Source organism: Myotis myotis, unplaced genomic scaffold, assembly GCF_014108235.1.
Source record: "Myotis myotis isolate mMyoMyo1 unplaced genomic scaffold, mMyoMyo1.p scaffold_m19_p_2, whole genome shotgun sequence".
Lineage (NCBI taxonomy): Eukaryota > Metazoa > Chordata > Mammalia > Chiroptera > Vespertilionidae > Myotis > Myotis myotis.
Window position 1 is genome coordinate 11,985,094 of NW_023416324.1, and position 15,917 is coordinate 12,001,010.

The following is a 15,917-nucleotide window of genomic DNA, read 5'->3' on the forward strand; positions in this document are numbered from 1 at the left end:
ACCCAGGCATGTGCCCTGACCGGGAATCAAACCATGACCTCCTGAAAGGCCCACGTTCAACCACTGAACCACACCAGCCAAATTTTTTTTTTATTGAGGTGGATACTAATATCAATTCCATGTTAGAGATGAGAAATCTGAAGCTCAGAGAGGTTAATCCACGTGCCCAAGGTTGCAGAGCTTGGAGGTGGCAGGATTTGAATCTAGGTCTGACCAGTTCCAAAGCCCATGTTCTTTCCTGGAAGAGGCTGTTTTGTTCTCATGTGAACTTTCCTTCCCCCTCCCCTGTTATCAGCAGGCCATTCAATGCCACCTGTATAGCCACATGAGGGAACTCTGTGGCCACACAGGTAGCACTGTGTAGAACTCTGGGTCCTGTCATTGGCTGTCATCCTCCCTTTTGCAGTGGGTGGGGCCATGGCCTTGGACCGTGGGAGACCTGGACTCCCACCACCTGTTTCAGAAATGGGGCCCAGTCCAGTCCCCCACCAACCTTCAGCCCTATATTAGAGTCCCAGCTCTGGGCCTCTTTCCTATCATCTCAAAACGCACCATGCTCTGGCTGCTGAGTTCCCTCCTCTTGGTGGCCCTCGGTAAGACCCCGGCCTGTGTCTGTGTTACCCTGGGTCGGGAGCCCCTGAAGTCTGCCCCATGCCCTGGATCTCATGAACCCAGCATGTACAGGAGGGGGTCTTCAGCTTGTACCTAGGGCATGCTTGAGGGGGCTTTCAGCCTGGTACTTGAGCAGGATAATGGAGGGGAAGCCAGGGGTGGGCCAGCTTAGGAGAAAGACCCAAAGGGCTATGGTGGGAGTCCTCAGTGGGGGCAGCAAACAGTCTAATAATGGTGAAAAGTTTGGGCTCTGTGGTTGGACTACTTAGGCTGGAAATTCTACTCCTTTGCTTAACCCTCCAACTTTCCTCTCACACTCCTCCTACCCGCTCCATGTTCTGTGCTCTAACCCTTTCCTGGTCACTCTGACACACTGCATTCCAGCTCAGGGCCGCCTCCTTTAAGATGCCTTCCTTGACTGACAGTAATAGCTGTCACTTCTCAAAGGCTCTGAGGCTCTAGGCACTGTTCTAAGGGCACTAAACCCTTCACTGTTGCCCTGGGAAGAAGCCACATGTTCATCTCTATCCCTGGGCCCCTGGGACTCTGCTGTAGTCCAAATGCTCATAGTTCATATGCAAGGCTACTGAGGTCCAGAGAGGGGAAGGGGCTTAATGGGGTCACAGAGCCAGTCTGTGGTAAGCTGGGACTGGGACCCAGAATTCTCCTTAGCTTCTGGGGACCCTCTAGCCGATTGACACCTCTACTCTCCCTTCCAGCCTCGGGCTGTGGCCGACCTTCTTACCACCCTTCCACCCGGGTGGTCAATGGCGAGGACGCAGTCCCCTACAGCTGGCCCTGGCAGGTAAGAGCAATACCCTGGCACTGTTTCCTGCCATAGGCTCTGTACCTCGTGCTCTGACTGCAAGGCATCTAGTCTTAACCCCATCGCTTTGCTTCTGGTATCCACTTCAGCTTCCAAAGGCCAGAAAACCCTTGGACAATCTATGTGGAAGTTTTGCCCATTCAACCTGTAACCCTTACAGGGATGTTTGCAAGTTAAACGTGAAATCTGGAGAGAGCAATGTTTAACCCAAGGGTTGGTGCACTAAGTAGAATTTCAGGCTGTACACACAGGGAGGGAGATTTCTGGGGACTCATTTCTAGACTCCTTGAATTGTAGAAAAGAGCGATAATGTCTCCCAGCTGCTGTGGCTCAGTCAGTTGAGTGTCCTCCCATGCACCGAGAGGTCACCAGTTCAAGTCACTGGTTCAATTCCCAGTCGGGGCACATTCTACATTCCAAGTTGGGGCATATGCCTGGTTGCGGGTTTGATCCCTGGTAGGGGATGTGTAGGAGGCAACTGATCACATCAATGTTTCTCTCTCCCTCTCCCTTCCTCTCTCTCTAAAATTCAATAAACTAGTCTTTCATTGTTTTTTTTAATTCAGTGGCTCAATAGCCACATGTGGCTAGTGGCTACCATAGTGGACAGCCAAAATATAGAACATTTCCATCACCACAGAAACTCCTATTGGATAGCACTGGTTTATAGCAGGAGTCAGCAACCTTATTCTATAAGGGACCAGAGAGTGAATATTTTAGCCTTTGTTGCCATATAGTTTTCATTGCAATGACTTCACTCTGCCATTGTAGCGTGAAAGCATAGATGATGCATAAATGAATAAGTATGACTCTTTCCCAATAATCTTATGTACAAAAATAGACCATAAGCCCAATTGGGTCCAGGAGCTATGATTTGCCAACCCCTGGTTTAGTAGGAGCTTTTGAAAGTCTGAATGTGGAAATAAGAAGAGAGGCTGAGAACTTGAGGCGGGTTGTGCCTCAGAGGGCCCAAGAAAGGGCCTTAAAAGAACGGAGGTTCAGGAGAACTGGGTGCCCGATAGAACAGAGGGCCTGGGGTTCTCAAGACAGAAAATTAGAGGGCAGAGAATGTGGAGGTCCCCAGGGAGATCCTAGGGCTGGGAGTTGGAGGGGCTTTTGGACAGAGCGAGGGGGATTCTAGTGGAAAAGTGACAGGGCCACCATGAGCAGCTGCATAGGTTGGGCACTGCGTCTTTCTAGAGGGCGCCGTTCTTTTCTGCAGGCAGGAGGCCCTCTAGAGTTGTACAGTGCCCCTACACAGCCAGGGGTAGCAACCCCCCTTGTGGGGTCCAAACCACTTAAGCTTCTCCCTTCCTGGCCCCCAGATCTCCCTGCAGTATGAGAAGAACGGAGACTTTCACCACACCTGTGGTGGCACCCTCATTGCCCCCCAGTGGGTCATGACTGCGGGCCACTGCATCTCGTGAGTTCTCTCACTTGCCCCGTCCCTGCATGTGACCCTGGCAGGCCAGGGTGGTGGGTGGCTGTGGGAGGGACGGAGGGAGGGGGGCCAGTCAGGCCTGGACTGACCTTACCTCCGCTGGCAGGAGCTCCATGACCTACCAGGTGGTGCTGGGAGAGTATGACCGGGCTGAGAAAGAGGGCCCCGAGCAGGTGATCCCCATTAACTCTGAGGATCTCTTCGTGCACCCACTCTGGAACCCCAACTGCGTGGCCTGTGGGTAAGTGAACTCTCAGGCCTGGGACCTAGGGGCTCCTCTACTCAGCCCTCCATCACCCAAAGCCAATTCTGGGCCCTGCAAGCTGTGCCCAGGTCCACATGCGGAGGGTCACCGCCAGCAGAGCCTTTAAGGACCATCTACACCAAACCTCTTTCCCTAAGCAGGGGACAGCAGGGCCCAAGGAGGGGCAGGGACTCCCCCAAGGCCACTTGGCTGGTTGGCTTCAGAGCCCAGGATTCCTCTAGAACCCAGTCTCCCAAATCCAAGAGTTCCTCCATTCAACAGCTATCAGCCAGTGCATCCTGGGTTCCCGGCACCATGGGCAAAAGGAGAAGCGCTGGACTAAGAGTCAGGCTCCAGCACTAAGTCGCTGTGCAGCCTGGGCAAGTCACTGCCCTTCTCTGGGCCTCAGTTTTACCACTCGCCAAGGGTGAACTTCTGTGCTTCCTGGGTGGTTATGAAGGTCAAGGAGGCAGTCACTGGGTGAGGACACGAAGGTGGGGGGCCACTTAAGGCCCTCAACCATATGCAAAACTGTGTGTCTGGATGGTTCAGTATTTTGGGTGGGAAGGTCCAAGAAGAGTGCAGAACCCCTAAAAGTGCCGGACAAGAATGAGGGGCCATGAGGATCAAGACCTTGACCTGTCCTCATGGGGCTCCTGGAGTAAGTGGAGAGAAAAATCAGACCCAGGTGAAGTGAGCTGAGTGACAAGCGGGTGGATGAAGACCGAGCAGGGGATCTCAAAGGCTGGTCCCAGGCCGGCAGCAGCAGCGCCCCCTGGAAACCTGTTAGAAATGTGAACTTCCGAGCCCCATCCAGACCCCCTGCATTGGAAACTGTGGGATGGGGCCCAGCAACCTGTGTTTTAACAAGCCTTCCTGGTGATTCTGATGCAACTGAAGTGTGAGAACCACTTCAGGGTGAAACCTGAGGACAGCTGTGAAGGTCAAGGGTGAGCAGGGAGCTGAAGAGGTCTGCAGGGACAAGGGGCAGATGTGGTCGGAATGTGAAATATCTGGAGCAAAGGCTGGGAGGTGGGGCTTGGTCTGGGGGATAAGGAGGCTCCCGTGACTTTTCCCTCCTCCCCAGCAATGACATCGCCCTCATCAAGCTGTCGCGCCCCGCCAAGCTGGGAGACTCAGTCCAGCTCGCCTGCCTCCCTCCTGCCGGTGAAGTCCTGCCCGACGAGGCACCCTGCTACATCAGCGGCTGGGGCCGACTCTACAGTACGTGCTGAAACCTCCCCGCCAGCCCCCCCCCCCCCCCCCCCCCCCAGCCACTGGGACAGTGGGCAGAAAGGCAGGGCCTGGGAACAGAGGTTGAAGTCAACACCTGGACCAGTCCTTGCACTTTTCCCCAATTCCTCCTCCAGCAGCAGCCCTCTCCTCCCAAATGTGAATATGAACATTTTAGTGAGTGCCAGGCGCCGGGGATGCAGGTAGACAAAGCGGACAGGACTCTATAGCCGGGTGGGAAGAGGGTCCCCATTTTCCCCATCAGAACCTCCACCCCACACTGAGGCTCCCAGCCCTGACTCCCAGACCCCAGCCCAAGCCCTGCACTCCATGACCCCTCACTCAGCGCTCTCTACCCCCACAGCTGGTGGGCCACTCCCTGACAAGCTGCAGCAGGCCCTGCTGCCCGTGGTGGACCATGAGCGCTGCTCCAAGTGGGACTGGTGGGGCAGCGCCCTGAAGGAGACCATGGTGTGCGCCGGCGGGGACATCCGCTCTGGATGCAACGTGAGTCAGCTCCCTGGGCTATAGCCACTCAGCTGGGCGGCCAGGGCCCTGGGGTCCCACATCTGCCTGGAGGGTGCTGGAGGAATCTTGTCTGCTTGGCCCCTTCAGCCTCCAGGCCAGCAGGACTGGGAGGAAGTTAGTTAGTTCAGACACACATTCCCAGCCCGGGTGTCATGACCTTTGGATTCTAATCCTAGTCACACACTGCCTTGACCCTGGTCCTCAGGCTTCCCCATCAACACAGCAAGGCATATTGACTTCTAAAGTCATCTTCGACTCTGTTGTCCTGAAGTTATCATTAAACCAAACTATTATTGTATTAGAAGTGAGTATAAAATGAAAAAAAGAGAAGTATGAACAATAACATGAATAGTTAACTGTGGTGCTAATAATGGGAACGACCATTTATTAACTGCTTCCTTTCTACTAGGCATTGTGCTAAGATGATATATCTATCATCTCATTTAATTCTCACAAAAATCTCAAAGACCGATACCATTCCCCATCACAAAGAGCAAACTGAGGTTCAGACCAGGTTGATGGGTGGCTGTGGGAGGGATGAAAGGAGGGAGGCCAGTGATGCAGGTTTCTCAAAACCCCAAAGTCAGAATCGACTCCTTACCGCGCAGACATGGCTCAGCCCCCCACCCACCCCCCACTCTCTGACCATTCCAGGGTGACTCTGGAGGACCCCTCAACTGCCCCGCCGCCGATGGCTCCTGGCAGGTCCACGGTGTGACCAGCTTCGTTTCTGCCTTCGGCTGCAACACCCGCAAGAAGCCCACGGTGTTCACGCGTGTCTCAGCCTTTAACGACTGGATCCAGGAGGTGAGCAGGCAGAGGAGCCAGGAGGGCTCCATGTGCTGCTCCTCTGAGAGGTGCCCAGGGGAGGGGAGAAGAGGGGTCAGGGCAGCAGATCCTGAGGAGGGGCTCAAAGGATCCGAGTAAAGGGGTCCTTGGTGACATTCCAGAGGGCTGGCGGGGGGGTGTTTTCTGCTACAGTGTGGCCCCAAGAACTTTGATAGCTTCTGGGTGGAGCTTTGAACTGCTGAACCCAGCAAATGTTTATTCAGCAAGTGTTTACAAAGTGCCTCCTCTGTGCAGGTCTTTTCTTTTCCAAGCATTGCCCTGTGCGGGGGACAGATCATTAAATGAGCAGTAATGATGAGCTGTGATAGGAGAGGCTCAGGTCCCAGTGACAGTGCAAATATCACCTGGGGTTGAATGGTGAGGGGGAGTAATGTTTGTAATAGTAATAGCCACCATGTAGAAACTGCTTAAGTATGTACCAGGCACTGTAATAAGCACCTTAGTTAATAGTTTAATAAAAGAAGCCCCATGAGGTGACGACTATGGTTACCCCCATTATACAGATGAAGAAACTGAGGCTCAGAGAGGTCAAGTCACCCTCCCAGGGTCACATAGCTAATGAGTGACATGGCTGGGAGTTTAACCCAGTTCCATCTGGCTTCAGAACCTGTGCTCCTAACTAGACTACTCTGTGTCTCCCCCGCCCCCTTGTTTTTCCAGACCATGGCCAGCAACTAGAACCAAGGCCTGGGTGGCAGGACGGATCCACACTCTTCGCAAAAAAAATATTAAAGATCTCTCAGAAAATTCCAGCTCCAGGCTTGCTCCCTTCTTTAACTCACCTCTTCCCCTTCAGCCCTTTCCCAAAATGGTAGATCCGCTATGTAGAGACAAGAAGACCATATGCAACCTTCTCATATAAAGATGAGAAAAAAATGAGACCCAGAGAGAAGAAGGGAAGTTGCTACAGGGTGACCTGCACCCCTTTGCCTGGGAGTGAGGGGATCCCAGGACACAGGGCTTTCAGTGCTGAAGCCAGGAGATTTGGTCACCCTCTGTAGCCACGCATGATCATTGGTTTTTCAATGCAGAACACATGGTAGAACCTGCAGGAAAACTGACTTTGCCAGCTCCCTGGGCGGCTCATGCTGGAGTGGGAAGGGCCATGCTTTTTCTGCTTCCACTGATAGGCTGGGGAAGGAGGACTACAGTCCTTCATTCATTCAACAGCATTCATTCCTCGTTCCAGATGAGGGCGCAGCGGGGAAGATGACATGGTTCCTGCCCTGAAATAGCTCCTTATTTAGAGAGAAATAAGCCTATCAGAATCGTCCATCAGAACACTTCCTAGCACCTTCCTTGTGGAAATTTCAGGGCTGGGAGTATAGAGGGGAGTAGCACCAGCTGGGGAGAGTCCTTGCTGGGAGGGAGCAGATGCACGCACAGATGTGCACGCAATGCTGACAATGAGGCCGGAGCCCCATGAGCGGTTGTTGAGGTCCAAGACTGCTGCCACGCAGCCAAAAGCAAAATTAAAAACAACGAATTCCTTTACTCATGCTTTTCCTGAATACCATGAAAGGAAATATGGTCCCAGTGAGGACACACACATATATCTTTTTTTAAATACATTTTTATTTATTTCAGAGAGGAAGGGAGAGGGAGAGAGAGAAACATCAATGATGAGAGAATCATTGATCAGCTGCCTCCTGCACACCCCCCACTGGGGACTGAGCCTGCAACCCAGGCATGTGCCCTGACTAGTAATCGAACCTGGGACCCTTCAGTCCACAGGCCAACGTGGTCTATCCACTGAGCCAAACCAGCTAGGGCCACCCATATATCATTTTTAATATTAATGTTGTTTCATTACCCACCTTTTAAAATCATACTTCTAATTTTGAAAGTTGAAAAGGTACAACATAGCAAATAATGTAGGACACATCCAAGTAGCTTCCCTCCAGAATGGTCAAATTTTACATTTTTCCTTCATGTTTTCTGAAAGGAATAACTACAGTAAAGGTGGAGACTCCTTTGTACTCTTCCCAGAGGTCACCATCATCATGGGTGTGGGGTCATTAACCCTGTTACTGCTTTTCCTTTAGGGCACATAGTAGGATAGCTCTTGCCTGCCCCCTTGAAGTTCGGTTTGGCCACGTGGCTTGCTCTGGGGGATGATCGGAGAGACAGGACGATTTGCCAATCTCTCGTTCCCTTTGCTCTGGCAACTGGTGGCTACAGGTCAGCGGGGTCCCAGACAGGGAGCCAGGACAGAGCCGCTGCTGACCCCTGCTGGACATGCAGCACAAGCAACAAATAGACTCTTCATAAGTCACTGTGATTTCCCGCAGTTGTCACAGAAGCACGGCTCCAACCTATTCTGACTGATAAAATGAGTTTGGCGTTTATCTTTCTACTTGATGCTGTTATATTTTTATTGCATATAAATATCTATAAACAATATGTTGCATTGTTGGAGTATTTATTTATTTTGTAAGGTAACATTTATTTGGTAAATCACAGAGGCAGAAAAAGTAACGGGCCTAGGAAACACGCTATAGAGGTAAAGGAAGAGCCCTTGGGGCTTGGGAGTGAGGAAGCTAACGGTAATAGGCCTGGGTCAAGGAGGCGGGGGGAGAGGGCGAAAGGAAAGGGAAAGGAGTGCTCCCGGGAGAGAGAGCACTGGCATAGCTGGAGTTTTTAAAAACACATGCCCGGCGCAGCCCAGGGGTTGAGTGTGAACCGATGAACCAGGAGGTCATGGCTGGATTTCCGGTCAGGCCACATGCCCGGGGTTGTAGGCTGGATGCCCAGTGTGGGATGTGCAGGAGGCAGCCCATCAATGATTCTCTCTCATCATTGGTGTTCCTATCTCTCCCTCTCCCTACCTCTCTGAAATCTATAAAAATATATCTTTAAAAATATATGCATGGAAATAGACTCACAGATACAGGGAACAGACTGATAATTGCCAGAAGAGATGGGTGCTGGGGGACTAGGTGAAAAGGGCAAAGGAATTGGGAAGGACAAATTGGTAGTTACAACATAATCAGGGGGACGTGGAGCACAGCATAGGGGATATAGTCAGTAATATTATAATAACAGCTATGTACAGTGCCAGGTGGGTACCACAAATATCAGGGGAATCACTCTGTAAATTACATGACTGTTTAACCACTATGCTGTACCCCTGCAACGAATACAAAAAAAAATATTGACTATAAACTAATTAAAATTTTTAAATAAAGAAAGAATACATGCAAGGTTTCATGTCATATGATTTTGCTTCTTTTACCCAACATCATGTTTCTGAGGTCTATCCAGGCTGATTTCTATACCTCTAGCTCATTGCTGCTGGTTTATAGAGTCTCCCATTGCACAACACCAGGAATTTATCATTCTCCCCCTATGGATGGACAGTCACAGCAGGGCCAGTTCTTTGTGGTTACAAATAGTGCCTCAGTGAATGTCCTTGGACATATCTCCAGGGGCACATGTGCGAGTTTCTCTAGGGTATATTCCGGGAAACGGAATCGCTGAGTGGGAGGGCGTGCTCATTTGCAACTTTACCAATTGCCAAATTTCTCAAAAGTGAATATATCAACAATACTTCTAAAAAATTTTTTTGCCCCCATCCACTGCCTCTATATATTACAACTGCCCACATTTTTCTTAAGTCTCTCCCACAAACTCTCCTCCAGCCCTTACCCTCACGCCAACTCCTATAAAAGCCCAAGAAGCTCAGGTCTGGCAGGGCCTGAGTGAGGGCAAGGAAGAAACTGGGTCAGGCACAGCAGAGACCTCTGTGTCATGGGAGTGTGGGAGAGGATGGGAGAAATTCTCGGACCAGCATATGTTAATAATCTGTGTTGAGTCAGATAGTGCCGGGGGATAAATGTAGCTGCCAGGTGTTCCAAGGCACCACAGACTTGCAAAAGCTGAAGAGCTACTTCTTTCTAATGGGCCAGGGAAGGGCCCTTGAACAATTTTCCAAAATAGTTGTAGGGTAAAGGGCAGTCAAATGTGTAAAATTCCACCCTGGGGCTGGACAGTGGGTCTCAGGGGCCCTCCTCCACCCAGCCTCACAGTGAGGCTGAGACCTGCTATGACACCTTTCTCATACATGGGCAGCAGAGAAGTTAGGAAATCTTGCCTAAAAGTTTATCAATAATTCCATTTCCTCTTGTTTAATCTCCAAGTCTCAACAATTCAAATCCTTTAAAAACCATATAGTCACATCCTCCCACAACCACGTCAAAATTATAACTACAGAACAACCATCATTCGGAACTGCCTGAAATCCAGCTGAACAGAAGTCCCATAACTAAGGCTAAAAGAAGCCTTCGTCTCCAACAAGGTAATTGCTGATGTAAAGATGGTATTTCAGCCCTAGCCTGTTTGCTCAGTGGGTAGAGCCTCCGCCAGTTTCGATTCCCATCAAGGGTACATGCCGGGGTCGCAGGCTCAGCCACAGTAGGGGGCGTGCAAGAGGCAGCTAGCTGATCAATGATTCTCTCTCATCATTGTTGTTTCTCTCTCCCGTCCTCTCTCTCTAAAATCAATGAGAATATGTTAAAAACAAAACAAAACAGTGAAAATGCTTGAACTCTGTAGCCACACGAGCTGGACAGAAGTGCGCAACGATAATGCCTTGGTTCATGGGGAACAGGTTACCGATCAGACACTGAGCTTTTCCTTCACCGTTCTAGACTCAAACCCAAACTAAACTCAGACGCAAACCAGCTCAGTATGACTTTAAAATGTCAGTTCATGCCAAAACCGGTTTGGCTCAGTGGATAGAGCCTTGGCCTGCGGACTGAGGGGTCCCAGGTTCGATTCCGGTCAAGGGCATGTACCTTGGTTGCGGGCGCATTCCCGGTGTTTCTGTCTCTCTGTCTCTCTCCCTTCCTCTCTGTAAAAAATCAATAAAACATTTAAAAAAATAAAATAAAATAAAATGTCAGTTCATAACCAACTGGAAAGTCTTGGGAAGAGGCACACAGGACTACGATTGATCCTCCCAGATGCACGGCCGCACCCGGACCAACTGCTACATACGCACAGCAGGTGCCCCCTTCTGTCTGGGTCTGGACTGAGGCAGGGCTACTGAGCAGTCTGCGCCCGCTTCCTCCTGGGAAGTGACTGCTCCGGGCGCCGCACAGGACCGCCGTCAGCACAGCAGCTCCCAGCCTTCCCTCTGGCCGCTCCCCTCGGGTGGTGCAAAGACTCCAGGCTGTCACTTCTGGGCGGGGCTCCCACTCAGCTGCGCGCGGCTTCTAGAACGTCCCAATTCCCCCTTTCATCCTCTTTCCATTTCGCAGTTGGGCAAACTGCGGCTCGGAAAGACAAAGGCCTTCTGGGAAGCGGAAAAGCAGCCCAGGCTGTACCCACCGTTCCGCACCGTGGGCGGGACGGAGGACGGAGGACTGAGGCCAGAGGAAGAACAGAGCCCTTCACGGGTTAAAACCATGAAGTTGCGGAGGACCCCTCCCCAGGCCTAGAGAGACCCGGCCCCTCTAACCTATCCCCTTCCCACTTCCAATTTCCGGCATGCGCGACTTCCTGTTCCGGCAATGGGCTACAAAGCTTTGCGCCGGGGCTGGGGGCTCCCTTTCTCGGAGTCGCTTGTGGGGTGTCTGCTCCCGTGGTGAGCTGCCTCTGAAGTGGCAAAGGTGCAGGTGAACCCCCCATCCCCCCGACTCCTTCCCCGCGCGGTCTGTTGGGAGCCGGGAGGCCCTGCCCTTGGGGTCGGCCGGCCGCTCCGCCTGGCGTGACGTTGGGCGTCACCTCAGCGGAGGAGTAGGAGGTCTCGGCCGGAAGCGCGTTTCCGGCCCGGCCTGGGCCTCCGGAGCCGCGCCCGTCGTGGTGGGAGGAGTCGGCCTGGACGCGGGGGGTTTTCCTCGGCTCAGCGGCCCCCCCACGTGCCCCCTCTCTCCGAGCCTCAGTTTGTCTGTCTGTGACTGGGAAAAATTAACTGTCCCACTGGGTTATCGGGAGGATTGGACGAGGGAGAGCTGCCGCGGAGTGTCTGGCCCTTGACATCCAACCAATAGCGGCGGCTGCTGTTCGTAAGGTGCTCAACACAGGCCGATAGGAAATAGTGTCGAGGAAACGAGTCCGTAGGAGGTGGGTGCGGGCAGCGTCGGGCGGCCATCTGAACGGGGCGGGTTTGCCTGCTCAGTGGTTAGAGCGGAGCCCGCCCGCCACCGCGCCGGGCGCGTGCGGGAGGCGCGCAGTCGATGTGTGTCCCATCCATGTTGCTCTCCCTCTCCCGCCTCCCTCCTATCCATTCTCTAAAAAGTAAAGGAAAAAATGTCCTCGGGTGAGGATGAAAGTAAAATAAAATATAACTGATGGGCTCTGCCCGGGCCAGTGTAGCTCAGTTGGGTTTGATTCCCAGTAGGGGCCGTGCAGGCAGACATTTCAAAATGAAAAACACACACACGCCCAACAACCCACATTAGGAAAATAAATAAAACGGGTAGGCTTTAAAAGCTGGGTTCCTCTTTCAGAGCCCACCGTGAGAACTGACCTACTGACCAATGGTACTTTCTAGAAGCCGGGGTTGTGAAGGCCTGGATGTTGGAAATTAGAATTACGAAAAGGGCGTCTCCCTAAGTGGGTTAGGGGTTTTTCACTCAGGTTTTCTCCCCGGAGTTACGGAAGTGACACGTAATTGTGGTTAAAAAGCAGTACGTTGGAGCGTGGTCATGCTGCACACGGAAAGGCGGCCGGTTGGATCCCAAGTCGGGCCCACAGGGGGGCCGCCGGTTCATCTCGCATCGTGTGTATCTCGCCCTCCCCCGCTTTCTGAGATCAATCATATGCTTGGGTCAGGGTTAAAAAGTTAAATACAGAAAGATCTAAGATTTCCTCAGATGGGACTGTGCAGATTGGCCACCTGATGAGGTGGTGACTTACGGACATCTTCACATTTCAACACTAGGCCTACTTCATTTTTTACCCCCAAATTGATTTGAGAGAGAAATGGAGAAAGATATCAGTTTGTTCCATTTATTTTTATAATTTTTTTAAAGATGAAGGAGCTTGAGTTTTACTTTTATTTTTTTTTTGATTTTACAGAGAGGAAGGGAGAGGGATAGAGAGAAACATCGATCAGCTGCCTCCTGCACACCTCCTACTGGGGATGTGCCCGCAACCAAGGTACATGCCCTTGACCGGAATCGAACCTGGGACCTTCAGTCCGCAGGCTGACGCTCTATCCGCTGAGCCAAACCGGTTAGGGCTGTTCAGTTTATTATTCATTCATTGGTTGCTTGTATGTGCCCTGACTGGAGGTTGGACCCATGACCATTTTTTATTGATTGATTTTTTAAAGAGAAAGAGAAACATCAACCTGTTCCACTATTCATGCATTCATTGGTTGCCTCTTGCACGTGCTCTGACCAGGAGTCAAATCTGAAACCCTAGCACATTGAGACAACACTCCAGCACTCCAATCAGTTGAGCTACCCCGTCCAGGGCCAATGGATCTGATTTTAAATGTCAACACTTCGCCCTAACCGGTTTGGCTCAGTGGATAGAGCGTCGGCCTGCGGTCTTAGGGGTCCCAGGTTCGATTCCGGCCAAGGGCATGTACCTTGGTTGCGGGCACATCCCCAGTGGGGAGTGTGCAGGAGGCAGCTGATCGATGTTTCTCTCTCATCGATGTTTCTAACTCTCTATCACTCTCCTTTCTTCTCTGTAAAAAATCAATAAAATATATTTTTTAAAAAAATGTCAACACTTCTGTGTGGATTAGGGAGAAATTAGTTCTTAAGGGAGGGGAGTTAATGAAAAAACATGATCTCTGAAAGCTGCCTACATAATAGGAGTTATATTTTTGATTGGACATAACCTGTGAAAATTAATTTAGTCATTACTGTCATTTGAGTTTCTTCCCCCTCTTATAAAATAAATTAGCAGCCCAGCCATTGTGGCTTCGTTGGTGAGGTTGGGTTTGAGTCCGGCAGGGCACAGCTGTGGGTTTATTCCCCAGTAGGTGGTGTGCAGGAGGCAACTGGTCTGTGTTTTACTCCTCAGTGTTATCATCTCTTCCCCTTAAAATCAATAAAATTAACATAAGGTGTGGTTTTCCTGTAAATAACCCCTCTTTTGGACTGGGACCCTAACCCAAATGAAACAAAGCCCTTCTTTCCTGGCATTTTACAGGTATTTGATGGGCCCACTCCATTCTTCCCACTACGTTGTTTTGCTAAAGCTGAAGCTATTAGGCATCCAGAGAGATTCTGAGAAGTTCAATTTCCCATACAAATTGGTAGTTACAAAATAGTCATGGGGATGTAAAGTTCAACATAAGGAATATAGTCCCAAATCTACATTTTTCATTTTGGTAAGCCACACATTTTCTCAATTGTGTTAATTGATCCAACAAGAAGAAATAGAAGTAGAATTTCTAATAGCTTTATTAAGAAAACCTATTGAGCCTGGCAGGTGTAATTCAGTTGGTTGAACATTGTCCCGAGAGATTGCTGGTTTAATGCCTGGTCAGGGCACATGTCCCGTTTGCCAGCTTGATCCCCAGTAAGGGGGCATGCAGAAGACAGCTGATCAATGTTTCTCTCTCTAAAAAGCCATAAAAACAATTTTTAAAAAGAAAATCTATTAAATGGAAACAGACTCATAGATACAAAGAACAAACTGATGGTTGCCAGAGGGGGTTGGTTAGGAGGATGCATGCAAAAAGTGAAGGGTTTAAAAAATACAAATTGGTAGTTACAAAATAGTTATGGCAATGTAAAGTTCAACATCTATCTATGCCTAAGCGACTTATGACCAGACAACCAGCTGGAAGCTATGACACACACTCACCACCAGGGGGCAGACGCTCAATGTAGGAGTTGTGTGTCTGTGTCTGTGTCTGTGTCTGTGTCTGTGTCCCTGTGGTCAGTGCTCCCACAGCTAGCCAACCTCCTGCAGTCCACCCCCCCGCCCCCTGCACAAATTCATGCACTGGGCCTCTAGTAGGGAATATAATCAGTAATACTGTAATAGCCATGTATGATACCAGATAGGTACTTGATTTATTGGGATCATTTTGTAAATTATATAATTATCTTTACTATGCTGTGCACCTGAAACCAATATAAAGTAATACTGAATGTCAACTGTAGTTGAAAAGTAAAATTTAAAAACTATGCATCTCTGAAAAGAAAGAATCTGTTAAAATCGGAAAACTAATGGAACCTGTGTCTGGACCAGATCCAGGAGATTGGGTGGTTTTAATAGCCTTGGTGGTCTGTTTTTGCTGACTCTGACTTCTCCCTTTGTACCTAGGGGCCTGTGAGTCATCCTTTTCCAGAGTTCCAGAATGGAGACTGAAGGAGACCCAAAGGCACAAAAAGATAGAGAAGTCCAGAATGATCAAATAATGTCACCTCCAAATGAGGTGGTGGCTAAGGAGCCAGAAGATGTCCTAACAGCGGCTCCCCAGGCCCAGGTTCCACAAGAGCCTTCTGGGCATCCGCCAAAGAGCCTTGAAAACGTTTGTGTCAAAAATGTTCAGACCGGGCCAGGAAGGAATCCTGTCAATCCTCTCGTCTTCAGGCAGATGTTCAGAAAGCTCCGCTGTGAGGGTCCATCTAGGCCCCGGGAAGTCTTCAGGCATCTGCTAGCGCTTGCTATGCAGTGGCTGAGACCCGACATTCACACAAAGGAGCAGATGATAGAAATGCTGGTGCAGGAGCAATTCCAGATCATCCTGCGTGAGATGCTCAGAGCTCAGCAGCAGAAGTGTCCGTCCATTGTCAGATACCCTGGCTGAGTCTCGCTGCTTATTTCTCGCTCAGCCTACATCTGAGATGTTTGCTTAAAGGTTCTCTTTGTAAGTTCTTATTACAGTCATGGGAAATCTAAACCTCAATTTCCTTTGAATTTGCTTTTGACTAGTTGTAACAAATCAATCAAAACCCATGTCTGGACCTGTTTTTCCTGAGGCAGCTGTTTCCTGGGACTGAACTCCAGAAGGACAATCTGCCCTCTTGTTAGGACAATCAGCCTGCTGTTTGTTTTGCTCTGCTGACTGTCTTTTTGCACTTTGTGACATCCTTTAATATATTGTTTTTATGAATCCAAAGAGGTAATTACTTTAACTTGCAGAATTGTTGATTCTTGCTGTTGTGGCATGAGTGGGAACTTCTGTAACCTCACCAGTAACTCATTTGGGATGTCCTTGAAATATTAAAGTTTGTTTGGTTCTTAAAAATGTCCTGTGGTAATTTATC

The 15,917-nt window shown here is 50.1% G+C and overlaps 1 protein-coding gene and 1 long non-coding RNA gene across 2 annotated transcripts; both read left to right on the forward strand.

Annotated features, from left to right (window-relative positions):
* Nucleotides 1-537: 537 nt before the first annotated feature.
* LOC118674978 (chymotrypsin-like elastase family member 3B) lies at nucleotides 538-5,811 on the forward strand. Its single transcript, XM_036347081.1, has 7 exons — nucleotides 538-593; nucleotides 1,332-1,417; nucleotides 2,764-2,861; nucleotides 2,986-3,120; nucleotides 4,211-4,347; nucleotides 4,721-4,863; nucleotides 5,539-5,811. Exons 1-7 carry the CDS (start codon nucleotides 554-556, stop codon nucleotides 5,809-5,811), a joined length of 912 nt encoding a protein of 303 aa, XP_036202974.1. The 5' UTR covers nucleotides 538-553.
* Nucleotides 5,812-11,199: 5,388 nt separating this feature from the next.
* LOC118677024 lies at nucleotides 11,200-15,031 on the forward strand. Its single transcript, XR_004974296.1, has 2 exons — nucleotides 11,200-11,345; nucleotides 14,971-15,031. It is a non-coding gene; the product is annotated as an uncharacterized LOC118677024 (long non-coding RNA).
* Nucleotides 15,032-15,917: the final 886 nt, after the last annotated feature.

Coding starts and splice junctions, on each gene's coding strand:
- LOC118674978 (XM_036347081.1), top strand. CDS start 554: ATGCTCTGGCTGCTGAGTTCCCTCCTCTTGGTGGCCCTCG. Junction 594..1,331: donor CCTCCTCTTGGTGGCCCTCG/GTAAGACCCCGG, acceptor TCTCCCTTCCAG/CCTCGGGCTGTGGCCGACCT. Junction 2,862..2,985: donor ACTGCGGGCCACTGCATCTC/GTGAGTTCTCTC, acceptor CTCCGCTGGCAG/GAGCTCCATGACCTACCAGG.